Source organism: Berghia stephanieae, chromosome 12, assembly GCF_034508935.2.
Source record: "Berghia stephanieae isolate SIO BIC M18660-M18661 chromosome 12, UCSD_Bste_1.3, whole genome shotgun sequence".
Taxonomy (NCBI): Eukaryota; Metazoa; Mollusca; class Gastropoda; order Nudibranchia; family Aeolidiidae; genus Berghia; species Berghia stephanieae.
In genome coordinates, this window is record NC_088371.1 from 38,728,563 (window position 1) to 38,742,336 (window position 13,774).

Below are 13,774 nucleotides of genomic sequence, written 5' to 3' on the forward strand. Positions count from 1 at the left end.
AAAGAACCGAAAGGAGGAGAAAACGAAGGAGTACGATTTCTTCTCTAGTGTCATGTGACATGAAAAAATCATGTGATTTTATGTTTTGTTTGTCAGTAAATTTTTTTTTTTACAGTTTAAAGTTTAAAATATAATCGTATGTTTTGTGAAATCTTTCGGCTCGCTACTTGAATTTACACAATGAATACTGTTAAGTTCCTTCTATTGTTTTGTTGTTTTGGACACGGCATTGTCTTCGTCTGTGGTAAACGTTCGTCACTCACACAGCCACGGCCTAACATTGTGTTCATCTTGGCTGACGATTTGGTAAACACTTGATTCTTTTCATGCTTCTAGAGAGAGACGGTAGCTCTTTAGCCAACCAATAAAATAAAAATAAAAAGATAATAATAATAACAATAGAAACATGGAAAAGTCTAAATCTAAATTATGGCTAGACTTCCTTAGTTCCACAGCACTTTTATTTGATGTAGCCACAGGCCACAGGGTGTTTATTGGTCTATCGGACCCTTAAATTGTTATATTATAGTGATAATAATAGTAATAATAATTTTTGTGTTTTTGACGGCACACCAGAGTAATATTGTGGAATCACTCTACTCAGCTGTGTGAAGTGATTATGTGAGAGAACAGTTTATTACTAAGTATAAGTTAGAGTATATACAATACAAATATATCGCAACAACATTGTAAGTTAAGTAGGAAAAACAGTATACATAACTCAATCATGGAAAGTAAGGAACAAAGAGTGGATCCTTCTCCAGAGCATGCCACTCTGATATTTGAAACACAAATAATATTTTAAACATTGGACTTAATGAATAATAACTAATTAAGCTGTAACTAAAATCAATTGACAAATAACAAAGGGGAGCAACTCTTTCCAACGTCACTCGATACAGCAAAGAGACATACATGTGTTCAAAAGAATCAGAATTTTCCCTCCAAAATAAATGGGTATAAATAGTGCTCTATTCTTCTTTTTTCAGCTTTCCCCGCATTTTGCAGGGTTGCCATAATGAATGCCACATCTCCATGCATCAGCGCACCATCTTCCTCCAGGCCCAGTTCTTTTATATCATCCTTTACTTTATCCCACCATCTAGTCTTTAGACGTCCCTTTTTCCTCTTTCCCGCTATTTGTAAGTCCAATAATTTCCTTCCCATGTACTTCCTCTCTCGTCTCTTTACATGTATGAACCATTTCACAAGCCCGGATAAATGGGGAGTGTTTGCTCAGGAAGGGCATCCTGGCAGTAAAACTCGAGCCACAACTAATGAATAAATAGTAATCTATATTATGGCTTTCATGTCGCAGGGCTGGGACGACGTCGGTTTCCATGGATCGGATATACGCACCCCCAACATTGACAAGCTGGCTAGAGAAGGGGTTATCCTTGACAACTATTATGTCCAGCCACTCTGTACACCCACACGATCTGCCATTCTTACTGGCAAATATCCCATACATACTGGTAAGAGTTATCTACTCTTCATTGTTTGCTGTCACTAGGAATCTACAATAATGTTGGCCTCTAGTATAATTTGTATCCTCTTGTCCTCATCCACCTCCTCCTCCTACTACTTCTTCCCCTCTTCTCCTTCTTCTTCTCCTCCTTCTTCTTCTTCTTCTTCTTCTTCTTCTTCTTCTTCTTCTTCTTCTTCTTCTTCTTCTCCTTCTTCTTTCTTCTTCTTCTTCTTCTTCTTCTTCTTCTCTCTTCTTCTTCTCTCTTCTTTTCTTCTTCTCTTCTTCTTCTTCTTCTTCTTCTTCTTCTTCTTCTTCTTCTTCTTCTTCTTCTTCTTCTTCTTCTTCTTCTTCTTCTTCTTCTTCTTCTTCTTCTTCTTCTTCTTCTTCTTCTTCTTCTTCTTCTTCTTCTGTAATTTTCACTCTCAAAATAAGGGGGAAAAATGTTGTATTTATCACCTTACAAGTATCATCTCTTGTCTTACATAGTAAGTGTAGCTTTTGGCTTAAGGCCCATTTTAAACTGTTTGAGCATATTAAGTAGATATTACACTTCATCAATATTCACATTTAAGAACACCTTTTCTCTTTCATTTCAGGTATGCAGCATTACGTCATCGTGGGCAGTCAACCCTATGGCCTCCCGTTGACAGACAAGACACTGGCCCAGCATCTCAAGGCCAGGGGTTACAGTACGCATGCTGTAGGAAAGGTAGGTTTTGGAAGGACCCTTCCATATCTTATGAAAAACTTATATAACACATAATATACACACATAACCTTTAACTCATTCAACCCTAACACTGACTATATCCGTAGTCTACCCGGGTTACTTTTACCCCATGCCTATTTATTACAATTTTCTGAGACAAATTATAGGCGTAGTATCAAAGTTAATGTTTTTAGTTTTTACATGATAATGATAGTTGAATAAAACTATCTATGTATATACTCATTTTTAAAACATTTTTGCCAATTTCGAAAAGTAGCAAAAATCTGTAGGATTGAGTGAGTTAAGACGCTTGTGTTTGAATGTATACTACATGCTGGATTCTAGCGTGCTGAATTCCAGTAAACTCTTCAATACAGCACGCAGGATCTGGGTGAATGAATTTTATCTAATCAGATTTCGACACGCTTGGATTATAGCTGGCTTGTTGGCTTCTCCTGAGTGTGTGATAGATTCCAGCGAATACTGTATCGCATTATTATTATTATTATTATTATTATTATTATTATTATTATTATTATTATTATTATTATTATTATTATTATTATTATTATTATTATTATTATTATTATTATTATTATTATTATTATATTAATATTAATATTATTATTATTATCATCATCATCATCATCATCATCATCATCATCATCATCATCATCATCGTCATCGTCAAAAGCAGCAACTTTTGCAATTTCTTTAAAGTTACACCAACTTCTTTCCAGTGGCATCTTGGATTCTTCAAAGAAGACTACCTGCCCACCAGGAGGGGATTTGATTCTCACCTGGGATACTATTTGGGGAAAGAAGATTACTTTGACCACACCAGTCTAGATGGAGTAAGTTTTGAGCTAAAAAAAAAAAATTGAGCTTTATATAGGCAATATCCACTAAATGTGCTAAAGCCACTTTACAAGGGGTCCCTGGTCAACAGCAACATTTAACATGTAGGACAGGACATGATGCCTGTTAGGCGATATTACAATTTTTTGAACAAAGACAACGCTGTTAACGGCCAGGTACTCATTTTACACCTGAATACAGTGAGAGAATGTGAGTAAAAAGCCTTTTCCAAGGACTCAACAATGCGCCGAGCGCGATGCTCGAACCCAGGACCTTCCTATCCGAAAGCGAGTGTCACACCCCTAGACCACATAGCCGCACAAATCTACATGTTTTCCATGTCATTGAATGTGTGACGCCCTCTAATGGTCATTGCCTAATTATAGAATACTTTGCATTCCACCCCTCCAATTCACTAATACTATCCCTCCTCCTCCTCCTTGTCGTGCCCTTTCAATATTTCCCATGCGGCTATCTGGTCTAGTAGTATGACACTCGCTTTCGGATCGGATGGTCCTGGGTTCGAGCCTCGCTCGACGCATAATTGAGTCCTTGGAAAAGACTCTTTACTCACATTCTCTCACCGTACTCAGGTGTAAAATGAGTACCAGGCCTTTAACAGCATTGTCTCTATCTGAAAAAACTATAATATCGCCTTAAAGGCATCATGCCTTGTCCTAAATGTTAAATGTTGCTGTTGGACAGGGACCCTTTGTGAAAGCGCTTTGAGCACGTTTAGTCGATATGGCGCTATTTAAAAGCTCATTAAAAAAATTTTAAAAATTAACTCCTGTTCCCCCCCCCCCCTGCCCTCTTTTTATGCTCTTTCAATTCACTAACACTATCCCTCCTCCCCCTCCCCACTTGTCGTACTCCTTCAATAATATTTCCCATTATTTCTCGTGTCCATCCAGGGATTTTCAGGCTACGACTTCCATTTCAATGGCAAACCCTTGTGGAACCAGAGCGAGGTTTACTCCACGGAGATCTTCTCTTCGCAGGCAGACACCATCATCAGATCACACAACAAATCCACGGTAAGTTGGCTATCTCCATCGTTTACAGTCTTCATCTGGCATGTCTTATGGGCTAGTCGGGTCTTTTCTGTTTTCTCATCAGGGAGAGATCAATACCCAGTTGAAAGAAATTTACATGAGAAATTTTGTTTTGTTTTGTTTTTGTGGGGTTTTTTTAGGTTTTTGTTCGTTTGTTTTTTGTTTATTTTTGTTAATTTTTTTTGTTCGTTTAAATTTTTTTTTTTTTTGTTATTTTTTTGGGGGTTTTTTATGTTGTAAATATTGATAACAGCATTTAGTATTCAAGGTCTTTTCACAAATTATATAAATTTAGATTGCTACCAATAACACATCTGAAAAAGTGTGTTTGAAACAATACCAGACAAAGCAAGAAATAAAAATGCAAGAAAAATATCATCCCAAAAATTTAGCCTGCCTCGACTAGGGATAGAATTTCAAACCAATTGTGTAATTTATATTTCCTTTTAGAGTTGTACAAGGCTATGTACATCTATTTCTCACCTTCCTCATTGACTTCTCTCACAGCCCCTGTTCCTGTACATGGCCCACCATCTATTTCTCACCTTCCTCATTGATTTCTTCTCTCACAGCCCCTGTTCCTGTACATGGCCCACCATCTATTTCTCACCTTCCTCATTGATTTCTTCTCTCACAGCCCCTGTTCCTGTACATGGCCCACCAAGCAGCCCATTCCGGGGATGCCACCGACCCCATCCAAGTTCCCCAGAAATACATTGACCGTTTCCCACAAATTAAAAACTACAAGAGGAGATTGTTTGCAGGTGAGAAATTTTTGGTTAGAAATATAAGACAGTTTAGAGAGAAATTTTGGTTAGAAATATAAGACAGTTTAGAGAGAAATTTTGGTTAGAAATATAAGACAGTTTAGAGAGAAATTTTGGTTAGAAATATAAGACAGTTTAGAGAGAAATTTTGGTTAGAAATATAAGACAGTTTAGAGAGAAATTTTGGTTAGAAATATAAAACAGTTCTATGAGAAATTTTGGTTAGAAATATAAGACAGTTTAGAGAGAAATTTTGGTTAGAAATATGACACATTTTATAGAGAAATTTTGGTTAGAAATATAACACAGTTTTGTGAGAAATGTATAATTATAGTTTTGGGGAATGATATTTTTTTTCCTTGTAAATCATCTATATGTTGTGTATTATTATTTTTTTCACATATGATTTGTAAACATTTGAGTGTATTCCTCTTAGTTCTGGTGTCTGGGTGAGACTTTTAGATGATCTCAAACTTAGTACACTGACAGTTTACTCTTGGAATCTACATCTGTTCTCTATTTGAATCAATTCACTATTACTTACTTTTTTCCTCAAGTCCTTTTAATTAAGTGTACATCTAGAATGTTTTTACTATCCAATTCCTTTTTCTTGTTACTGGCGGTGATATGACCTTAACTCACTCAATCCTAGAGATTTTTGCTACTTTTTAAAATTGGAAAAAAAATGTATTTAAAATGAGCATGTACAAAGATAGTTTATTCAACTACCATTAACATGTAAACATTAAGAACATTAGTTTTGATACTACGCCTATAATTTGTCTCAGGAAAATTGTAATAAATAGGCATTGGGTAAAAGTAACCCGGGTAAACTACGGATATAGTCGGTGTTAGGGTTGAATGAGCTAATGTGTTGCAAGCATCGTAAAATCCTTAAAAACACAAAACACAAACGATGTTGATGTTATCAGGATTCCTTTGTATTTACCTTTCTATTTGTTTATTGATTCATTCATTCATTCATTCTTCCATTCATTTTTTATTTGAGTTTACATTTATTTGTTCATGTTATTTCTCTGAACGACAAACCCCATCACCCAGGCGTGGTATCTGCCTTAGATGATTCCGTAGGACAGCTGTATCAGTCGTTACGAGACAGGGGCATGGCAGACAACACCATCATCATTTTTAGTACAGACAACGGTGGCCCCACCAATGGCTATGATCGAAATGCTGCCTGTAACTGGCCTTTGAGGTAAGTTATTCCGTCTACTTTAATGCTGATAGGAGCCACTTGGAGGAAGCGCTGTGTCACGTGATCACTTTTAGCGTTGCTTTAGCGTTGATCACTTGAGCCCACCAACTTCAATTTGATTTAAATTCTATATTATTATTATTCTATATTTTCAAACGGATTTGTGTTCAATTTATATGTTGTGAATTCATTCATCTGGATAGTGTCTATATTCGTAAAACTTGTGCAATTTTAAACAATAGTTAAACGCCTATTTATCGCCTGCCATCTCGGTCCCTTTGTTTACAAACAATGAACGCCATTTTTGGTTCCGAGACGGTAATGGAGAAAGAAACAATCGAGAGTAGCCGAGCGGACGATAAGAAAGGGAAAGGAGGTGGTGAAATGAAAGACTGGGCTAGCGAGAAGGAATGTGTTGGGAAAGGAATTGTAAGAGGTGTGAAGGGGAAAGGTAAAGGAAAGAAAAGGGAGGGGAGCAGTTACGGTGCTGGTAGTAGTAGCGTTGGTAGCAGTGAACTGGACTTTAATGGAATAAAACAACAACTCAGTGTGTTGATGGGATTGGTGCCAGTGGTGAGCCAAATGAAGAAGGTCTTTGACCGTTTTAATGAAATGGAGGAGGAAGATGCTAACGGTGGCCCCACCAATGGCTATGATCGAAATGCTGCCTGTAACTGGCCTTTGAGGTAAGCTTGTGGTGATAATGGCCGATGGATAAGCTGTTACGGTGGTCCCACTGAGTCCCACCAGTGGCTATGATCGAAATGCTGCCTGTAACTGGCCTTTGAGGTAAGCTTGTGGTGATAATACTCTTCAACAGTCCTAACGTCACTTCCTTCCTAATGACGCATGGTAACTTAGTAACACTGGCTCTAAACTATCGGAACAATGGTGGACGCCGTATGAAACATTTCTCCGAGCATAAAAGCGTATCCAGAGGTGAAAAAACCCATAAATTTGATCATGTTTTGACTTTTACACATTTTGATCACAAGGCATATTATGAAAAGTTCTAGCCAGCATTAAGAATAAAAAGTAATGATTTTCTTTGTTTAGAAGCAAGATGGCTGCCGTTGCCGGGTGGCGTGACATCAGACTACTGAATCCAATTGCCGATGGATAAGCTATTAAACTTAAACTTTTATATATTACAATATCCACTAACAATGCTTAAGGCGCTTTACAAAGGGTCTCAAGCCAATAGTAACACTTAACAAGCAGGACGAGCCATGATGCCTGTTAGGTGATATTACAATGTTGTTGTTTTTTTCTGACAGAGATAACACTGTTAACAACCAGGTACCAGGTACTCATTTTACACCTGAATATAGTGAGAGAATGTGAGTAAAGAGCCATTTTCAAGGACTCCTCTATGCGCCACTCAGAGCAGGGCTCAAACCCAGGATCTTCAGATCTGAAAGTGAGTGCCATAGCACAAGACCACACAGCCCCACAGCTTCAGTTGTGACAAAAGTCAAGCAGTATTGGGAATGAGATTAGCGGAAGAGTAGCGTCCCTTGATTGGACGTCACTGGTGGAGAAGTTATTTGTCACAAACCAACTACAAGCCAAGCGCTCCAAATAACAAAATTATTATTCATATTTCTGTTTAAAAAAATGCATATCATAATCAACGTAATGCTTTTTTGTACAGAAACATGAATAATAAATTTTGTATTTGGAGGGCTTGGCTTGTAGTTGGTTTGTTTACAAATAACTTCTCCACCAGTAACGTCCAATCAAGGGACGCTACTCTTCCGCTAATCTCATTCCCTATTGAATATAATCCATCAGGTAAATTTTCCCATTGACTGGAAGGAATCCTGTTTTATTTCTTCATTCATATATTCAATTCTCTTCTGTTTCTTCAAATTCATATTGCAAAATTATTTTTTTCTCTTTTCTTTTTGATAGTACTAAATATCACAGAAATTGACCACGGTTTCGCAAGGGAAATGTGTGAAGATGAATCATTATCGTTGAAAGGAATGAACGTGTAACCATTTTGTTTCTAGTCCATTCCAATCCATTCTGTGGCAGCTTCTGTACTGAAAATAGGGAATGAGATTAGCGGAAGAGTAACATCCCTTGTTTGAACCTCACCGGCGGAAAAGTTTTTAGAGAGAGAACGTCATGTTGGTTGTGCGCATGCGTCTCTAGTCCTCGCTTCCGGAGACACTTCACCAAAAGCGAGGACGAGAGAGACGCATGCGCAAAACCATGTTGACGTTCTCTTTGTAAGGTGATGTCCAATCAAGGGACGCTACTCTTCCACTAATCTCATTCCTTATAGAATCAATATTTGTGCGATGTGAGTTGGTGACAGGTTATGGCTCCGTATCAGTAATGTAAATGGTGTGGCTCGAAGCTCGATGAACTAAATAACACTGGGTGGGGATCCTGACCTCCCATAGCGGGCAGGGAGGTACATACTGTGTCTTCTATCTCCCCATACCCATTTCCAATTGTTTCCTGTCATTGTCTTGGAATGAGATTACTTAGTTTTGTAGTTTTGTCCTGGCCTCGGCATGTTGGCCTTACTGAGAGGGAAACAGTCAAATGCATAGTTATTGTTTTGGGAGATATGATATTTTTTTCCTTGCAAAACATCTCTCTGTTATGCACTGTATTATGTTTTCATTACATATTGTATATGATTTATAAACATTTAAGTGTATTCCTCTTAGTGGGGACCTGTGATTGTGTCTGGATGAGACTTTAGGTGATCTCAAACTAAGTTCTTTGATGGTGTGCTCTTGGAATCTACATAATCTGTTTCCTATTTGAACCAATTTCCCATTGTCTTACCTTTTCTTGAACTTTTTACTATCCCATTTTCTTCCTTTTTACTAGCGCTGATATGACCTTAATGTGTTGCAACTGGGTGGGGAGCCTGACCTCCCATAGTGGGTACATACTGTGTCTTCTATCCCCTTATATCTGTTTTCCAACATGCTTTCTGTGTTTGTCTTGGAATGAGATTACTTGTTTTTATTTCCTGGCCCTGGCTGGAATCCTAGCTGGGAGGGAAACAGCCAAATGCATGGTTATTATTTTGGGAGATGATATTTTTTTCCTTGTAAATCATCTCTCTGTTATGTATTATTATATTTGTTATTTTTAATGTATAATGTAAGCATTTGAGTGTATTCCTCTTTGTTGGATTCTGTTCTTGTGTCCGGATAAGACTTATAGGTGATCTCAAACTAAGTACATTGGTGGTATGCTCTTGGAATCTACATCTGATCCCTATTTGTTCCCAGTTCCCCTTTGTTTTACTTTCTCTTGGCTGCTTTAATTGTAATTCTAGAACTTTTTACTATCCCACTTTCTTCCTTTTTACTGGTGCTGATATGACCTTAATGTGTTAAAAGCGCCATAAAATCCTTAAAAACCAAAAACAAAAATGTGTTGCAAGTGCCATTAAACCCTTTGTAAAAAAAAAAACAATGTTTTTAAAATCTTATTTCTATTTCAGAGGTTGCAAGGCAACGTTGTGGCAAGGTGGCGTGAGAGGTGTCGGGTTCGTTCACAGTCCCTTGATGAAAAAATCCAAATATATTAACCATAACATGATGCACGCCGCTGATTGGCTACCCACTATCTTGTCTGCTGTTGACTCCACAACAACTACGACCACAACGTCATCTCAAAATTTCAATCAAGAATCTCAAGTGACGAAAGCTGAAACATCAGAACCTAAGCCAGAACAACTAGACGGAGTCAATCAGTGGGGTTCTATCTCAACAAATTCGAGCTCTCCTCGGAGAGAAGTTTTACTTAATATTGATCCAATCGACAAAATGGAGGGACTTATTGTCGGTGATTTCAAGCTGGTCAAAGGTCAACTCAAACATGGGAGATTTGATGGCTGGTACCCTCCTCCTACTGGCACGGACAACTTGGAATTGCATGACACGCAACCAGACACAAATTTGGACTTTGAAGGAATGTACAAGAATTACATGAAGTCTTTTCATGACCAGCAAATATACATGAATAAAACGTCATCTTTGACTGGACGGATGACAGATGGAGAATTGAGACAATTGGTATCAGAAATCAATGAAGCTTACAATATTTATTTTAAACATAATAATAATAATAATAATAATAATAATAATAATAATAATAATAATAATAATAATAATAATAATAATAATAATAATAATAAGAGGCTTAAAAGGTCATCAGATTTACTATTTTATTCCGAAAAGAGCTCATATTTAGATCCGAGCTCGAAATCAATCTTGACAGGGGAGATAACCAACAGGAACGTGAACAAAGACTTGTTGGTAAAATGTGGTCCGAAACCCGCAACCACCAATTGTCACCCAGAGAAAAAAGCCTGTCTCTTCCATTTGACCTCCGACCCCTGTGAATTCAATAATTTGGCCCACTTATTGCCCGGTGTGCTGGCCAAACTTGAGGCCAGACTGGACTATTACAGATCCACCATGATTCCGCCTGGCAACAAACCCGTTGACCCCAAGGGAAATCCCCAACTCCATGGAGGGGTCTGGCAGCCATGGCTATAGATAGTTTGAAGATGACGTCACTCAGGTCTTTGTTATTGTCTTTTGTCATCCACGTTTATGAGTAATGCTCACTGAACTGTATTAACCTAACTATAAACGTTCATGGATACACACAGTTTTGTTTGTTGGTCCGTTATACTTCCGGATGGCAATGTTATGAGCTTCTTTGCCAAGCGCATACTATCTATAGAGCAGAGATCTTTTTATGCCAACTTTTTTTTTAAATCTGAGCTGTGCGGCTATGTGGTCTAGTAGTAGTAGTAGTAGTAGTAGTAGTAGTAGTAGTAGTAGTAGTAGTAGCAGTAGCAGCAGCAGCAGCAGCAGCAGCAGCAGCAGCAGCAGTAGTAGTAGTAGTAGTAGTAGTAGTAGTAGTAGTAGTAGAAGTAGTAGTAGTAGTAGTAGTAGTAGTAGTAGTAGTAGTAGTAGTAGTAGTAGAAGTATCGTTCGGCTACACTTCTATGTTCAAGGTATCAACCCAGGTTCAGAAGTCATCATCACATTTGTTGATGGTTTCAAATCCCCCTTCCAGTTTTGTCTCTGGGCAATCTAGTACGAGGTGGTTTGCATCTTATGTGGTCTAGTGGTATGACACTTGCTTTCGGATTGGAAGGTCCTGGGTTCGAGTCTTGCTCGACGCATAGTTGAGTCCTTGGAGAAGGCTCTTTACTCACATTCTCTCACTGTACTCAGGTGTAAAATGAGAACCTGGCCGTAAACAGAGGCGTCTCTATCCGAAAAAAAATTGTAATATCGCCTAACAGGCGTCATGTCCCGTCCTACATGTTAAATGTTGCTGTTGGCCAGGGACCCCTTACATAGCTCTTTGAACATGTATAGTGGATATTACCCTATATAAAAGCTATGTTTTTAAATTATTTTTTTTTCTTAGCTCTTATTGCAATGCAGATAGTTCACTGATATCAACATCAGGCATGCAAGTTGGGAATTTTGTATTTACCATATTTTCCAGACTATAAAGACGCACCAGAGGGGTCCCTAACCATCAGCAACACATGTAACATATAGACTGAGACATGACGCCTGCCAGGCGATATTACATTTTTTTTCCGACAGAGACAATGCTGTTAACGGCCAGGTACTCATTTTACACCTGAGTACGGTGAGAGAATGTGAGTAAAGAGCCTTTTCCAAGGACTCAATTATGCGTCGAGCGAGGCTCGAACCCAGGATCTTCAGATCCGAAAGCGGGTGTCATTTCAAAAGCTCACATAGCCGTAAATATATAGTCCCAGGAAATATAAAAGTTCTCGTTTTGTCCATGTGCTGTAAAAGAAAACAATGATAATAATAATGATAATACCAAAGGCCTGAATTAATGACTTATAAGAAATGATGATTATGGATGATTTTTGATTGTCTTATAAATCTATGGAATGACAGATTGATTGTCTTATAAATCTATGGAATGACAGATTGATTGTCTTATAAATCTATGGAATGACAGATTGATTGTCTTATAAATCTATGGAATGACAGATTGATTGTCTTATAAATCTATGGAATGACAGATTGATTGTCTTATAAATCTATGGAATGACAGATTGATTGTCTTATAAATCTATGGAATGACAGATTGATTGTCTTATAAATCTATGGAATGACAGAACTGATGATCAAATACTTACCAAACTCACCTAATCAATAGGAAAACATCTTCGTCTCATGTACATAATTAGCGGAACACAAAAGATATGCATTGTGTGTAATTCGTGGCTTTTTTTTCTGAATGATTTCCATTAACTCTCTCCTTACCAGCCATTTTCAAGATTTTATCCAAAACTTCACACCCAACTAACACAAAATAGATGTTTTATCATTCACACATCATAACAGTAAAGTTCTTGCGATACATAATTTCTTTAGCACAACGAGCTCTACAACACACTGCTCATTTTCTTTAAATTTTATGATGTACAAAGGACTGGGTGGGGATCCTGACCTCCCATAGTGGGCACGGAGGTACATACTGTGTCTTCTATTCCCCTTATATCCTGGGTGGGGATCCTGACCTCCCATAGCGGGCAGGGAGGTACATACTGTGTCTTCTATTCCCCTTATATCCTGGGTGGGGATCCTGACCTCCCATAGCGGGCAGGGAGGTACATACTGTGTCTTCTATCCCGTTATATCTGTTTTCCAACATGCTTTCTGTCTTTGTCTTGGAATGAGATTACTTAGTTGTTTTCCTGGCCCTGGTCGGAGTCCTGGCTGGGAGGGAAACAGTCAAATGCATAGTTATTGTTTTGGGAGATGATAATTTTTTCCTTGTAAATCATCTCTTTGTTATGTATTAGTATATTTGTTATTTTTGAATGTATAATGTAAGCATTTGAGTGTGTTCCTCTTTGTTGGATTTTGTTCTTGTGTCCGGATGAGACTGTAGGTGATCTCAAACTAAGTACATTGGTGATATGCTCTTGGAATTTACATCTGATCCCTATTTGTTCCCAGTTCCCCTTTGTCTTACTTTCTCTTGGATGCTTCAATTGTAATTCTAGAACGTTTAACTATCCTATCCCATTTTCTTCCTTTTTACTGGCGCTGATATAACCTAAATGTGTTGCAAGTGCCGTAAAACCCTTAATAACAATAACAATAACATATCATGTACAAAGGAAATATGAATTTAAAAAATGTTGGTTGTATATGTGACGATTTTCCTATAGTTGGTAAGGAGAGGGTTAATGGAGTGAATGTAAACACGAATTGTGATATTTAAACTTCTAAACTTGACCTTTTAATATAGCACAATATACGCGGGTGGTTGGATGGGAGCATCACCCTTGAATCATATACCTATGATGTTCGCATGGGTGTATGATCCGATAGTGATGTCGTTTCTTCTTCTCTTTACTCGCCTATCCTGCTTCTTTGGTTTGTGATTGTATTTTTGACAGGGGATATTTTTTTTTCTGTAAATCTTCTGCCTGTTTGTTCTTGGTTATTTATAATTTAGCTTATGATGTCTTTAGGTTATGATTTTGATTTATATTTGTACTATTTTTGTTAGATTGCTTGTTTTTTTGTTTCAGCGGTCTCTCATATAACCTCAATTGTGTTGGAAGAGACCTAAAGCAACAAACAAACAAAACAATAGCGCAATATCCACTAAACATACGCAAAGCGCTTTACAAGGGGTCCC

At 37.7% G+C, this 13,774-nt stretch overlaps 1 protein-coding gene across 1 annotated transcript; it reads left to right on the forward strand.

The window, feature by feature from the left end:
* The first annotated feature begins 70 nt into the window (after positions 1 to 70).
* Positions 71 to 12,685, forward strand: LOC144957500 (arylsulfatase B-like). The gene is made up of 8 exons (XM_078888826.1): positions 71 to 306; positions 1,319 to 1,475; positions 2,065 to 2,177; positions 2,918 to 3,031; positions 3,950 to 4,072; positions 4,728 to 4,854; positions 5,920 to 6,073; positions 9,552 to 12,685. The coding sequence occupies exons 1-8, from the start codon at positions 181 to 183 to the stop codon at positions 10,609 to 10,611; spliced, it is 1,974 nt and encodes a 657-aa protein (XP_078744952.1). The 5' UTR covers positions 71 to 180; the 3' UTR covers positions 10,612 to 12,685.
* The last annotated feature ends 1,089 nt before the right edge of the window (positions 12,686 to 13,774 follow it).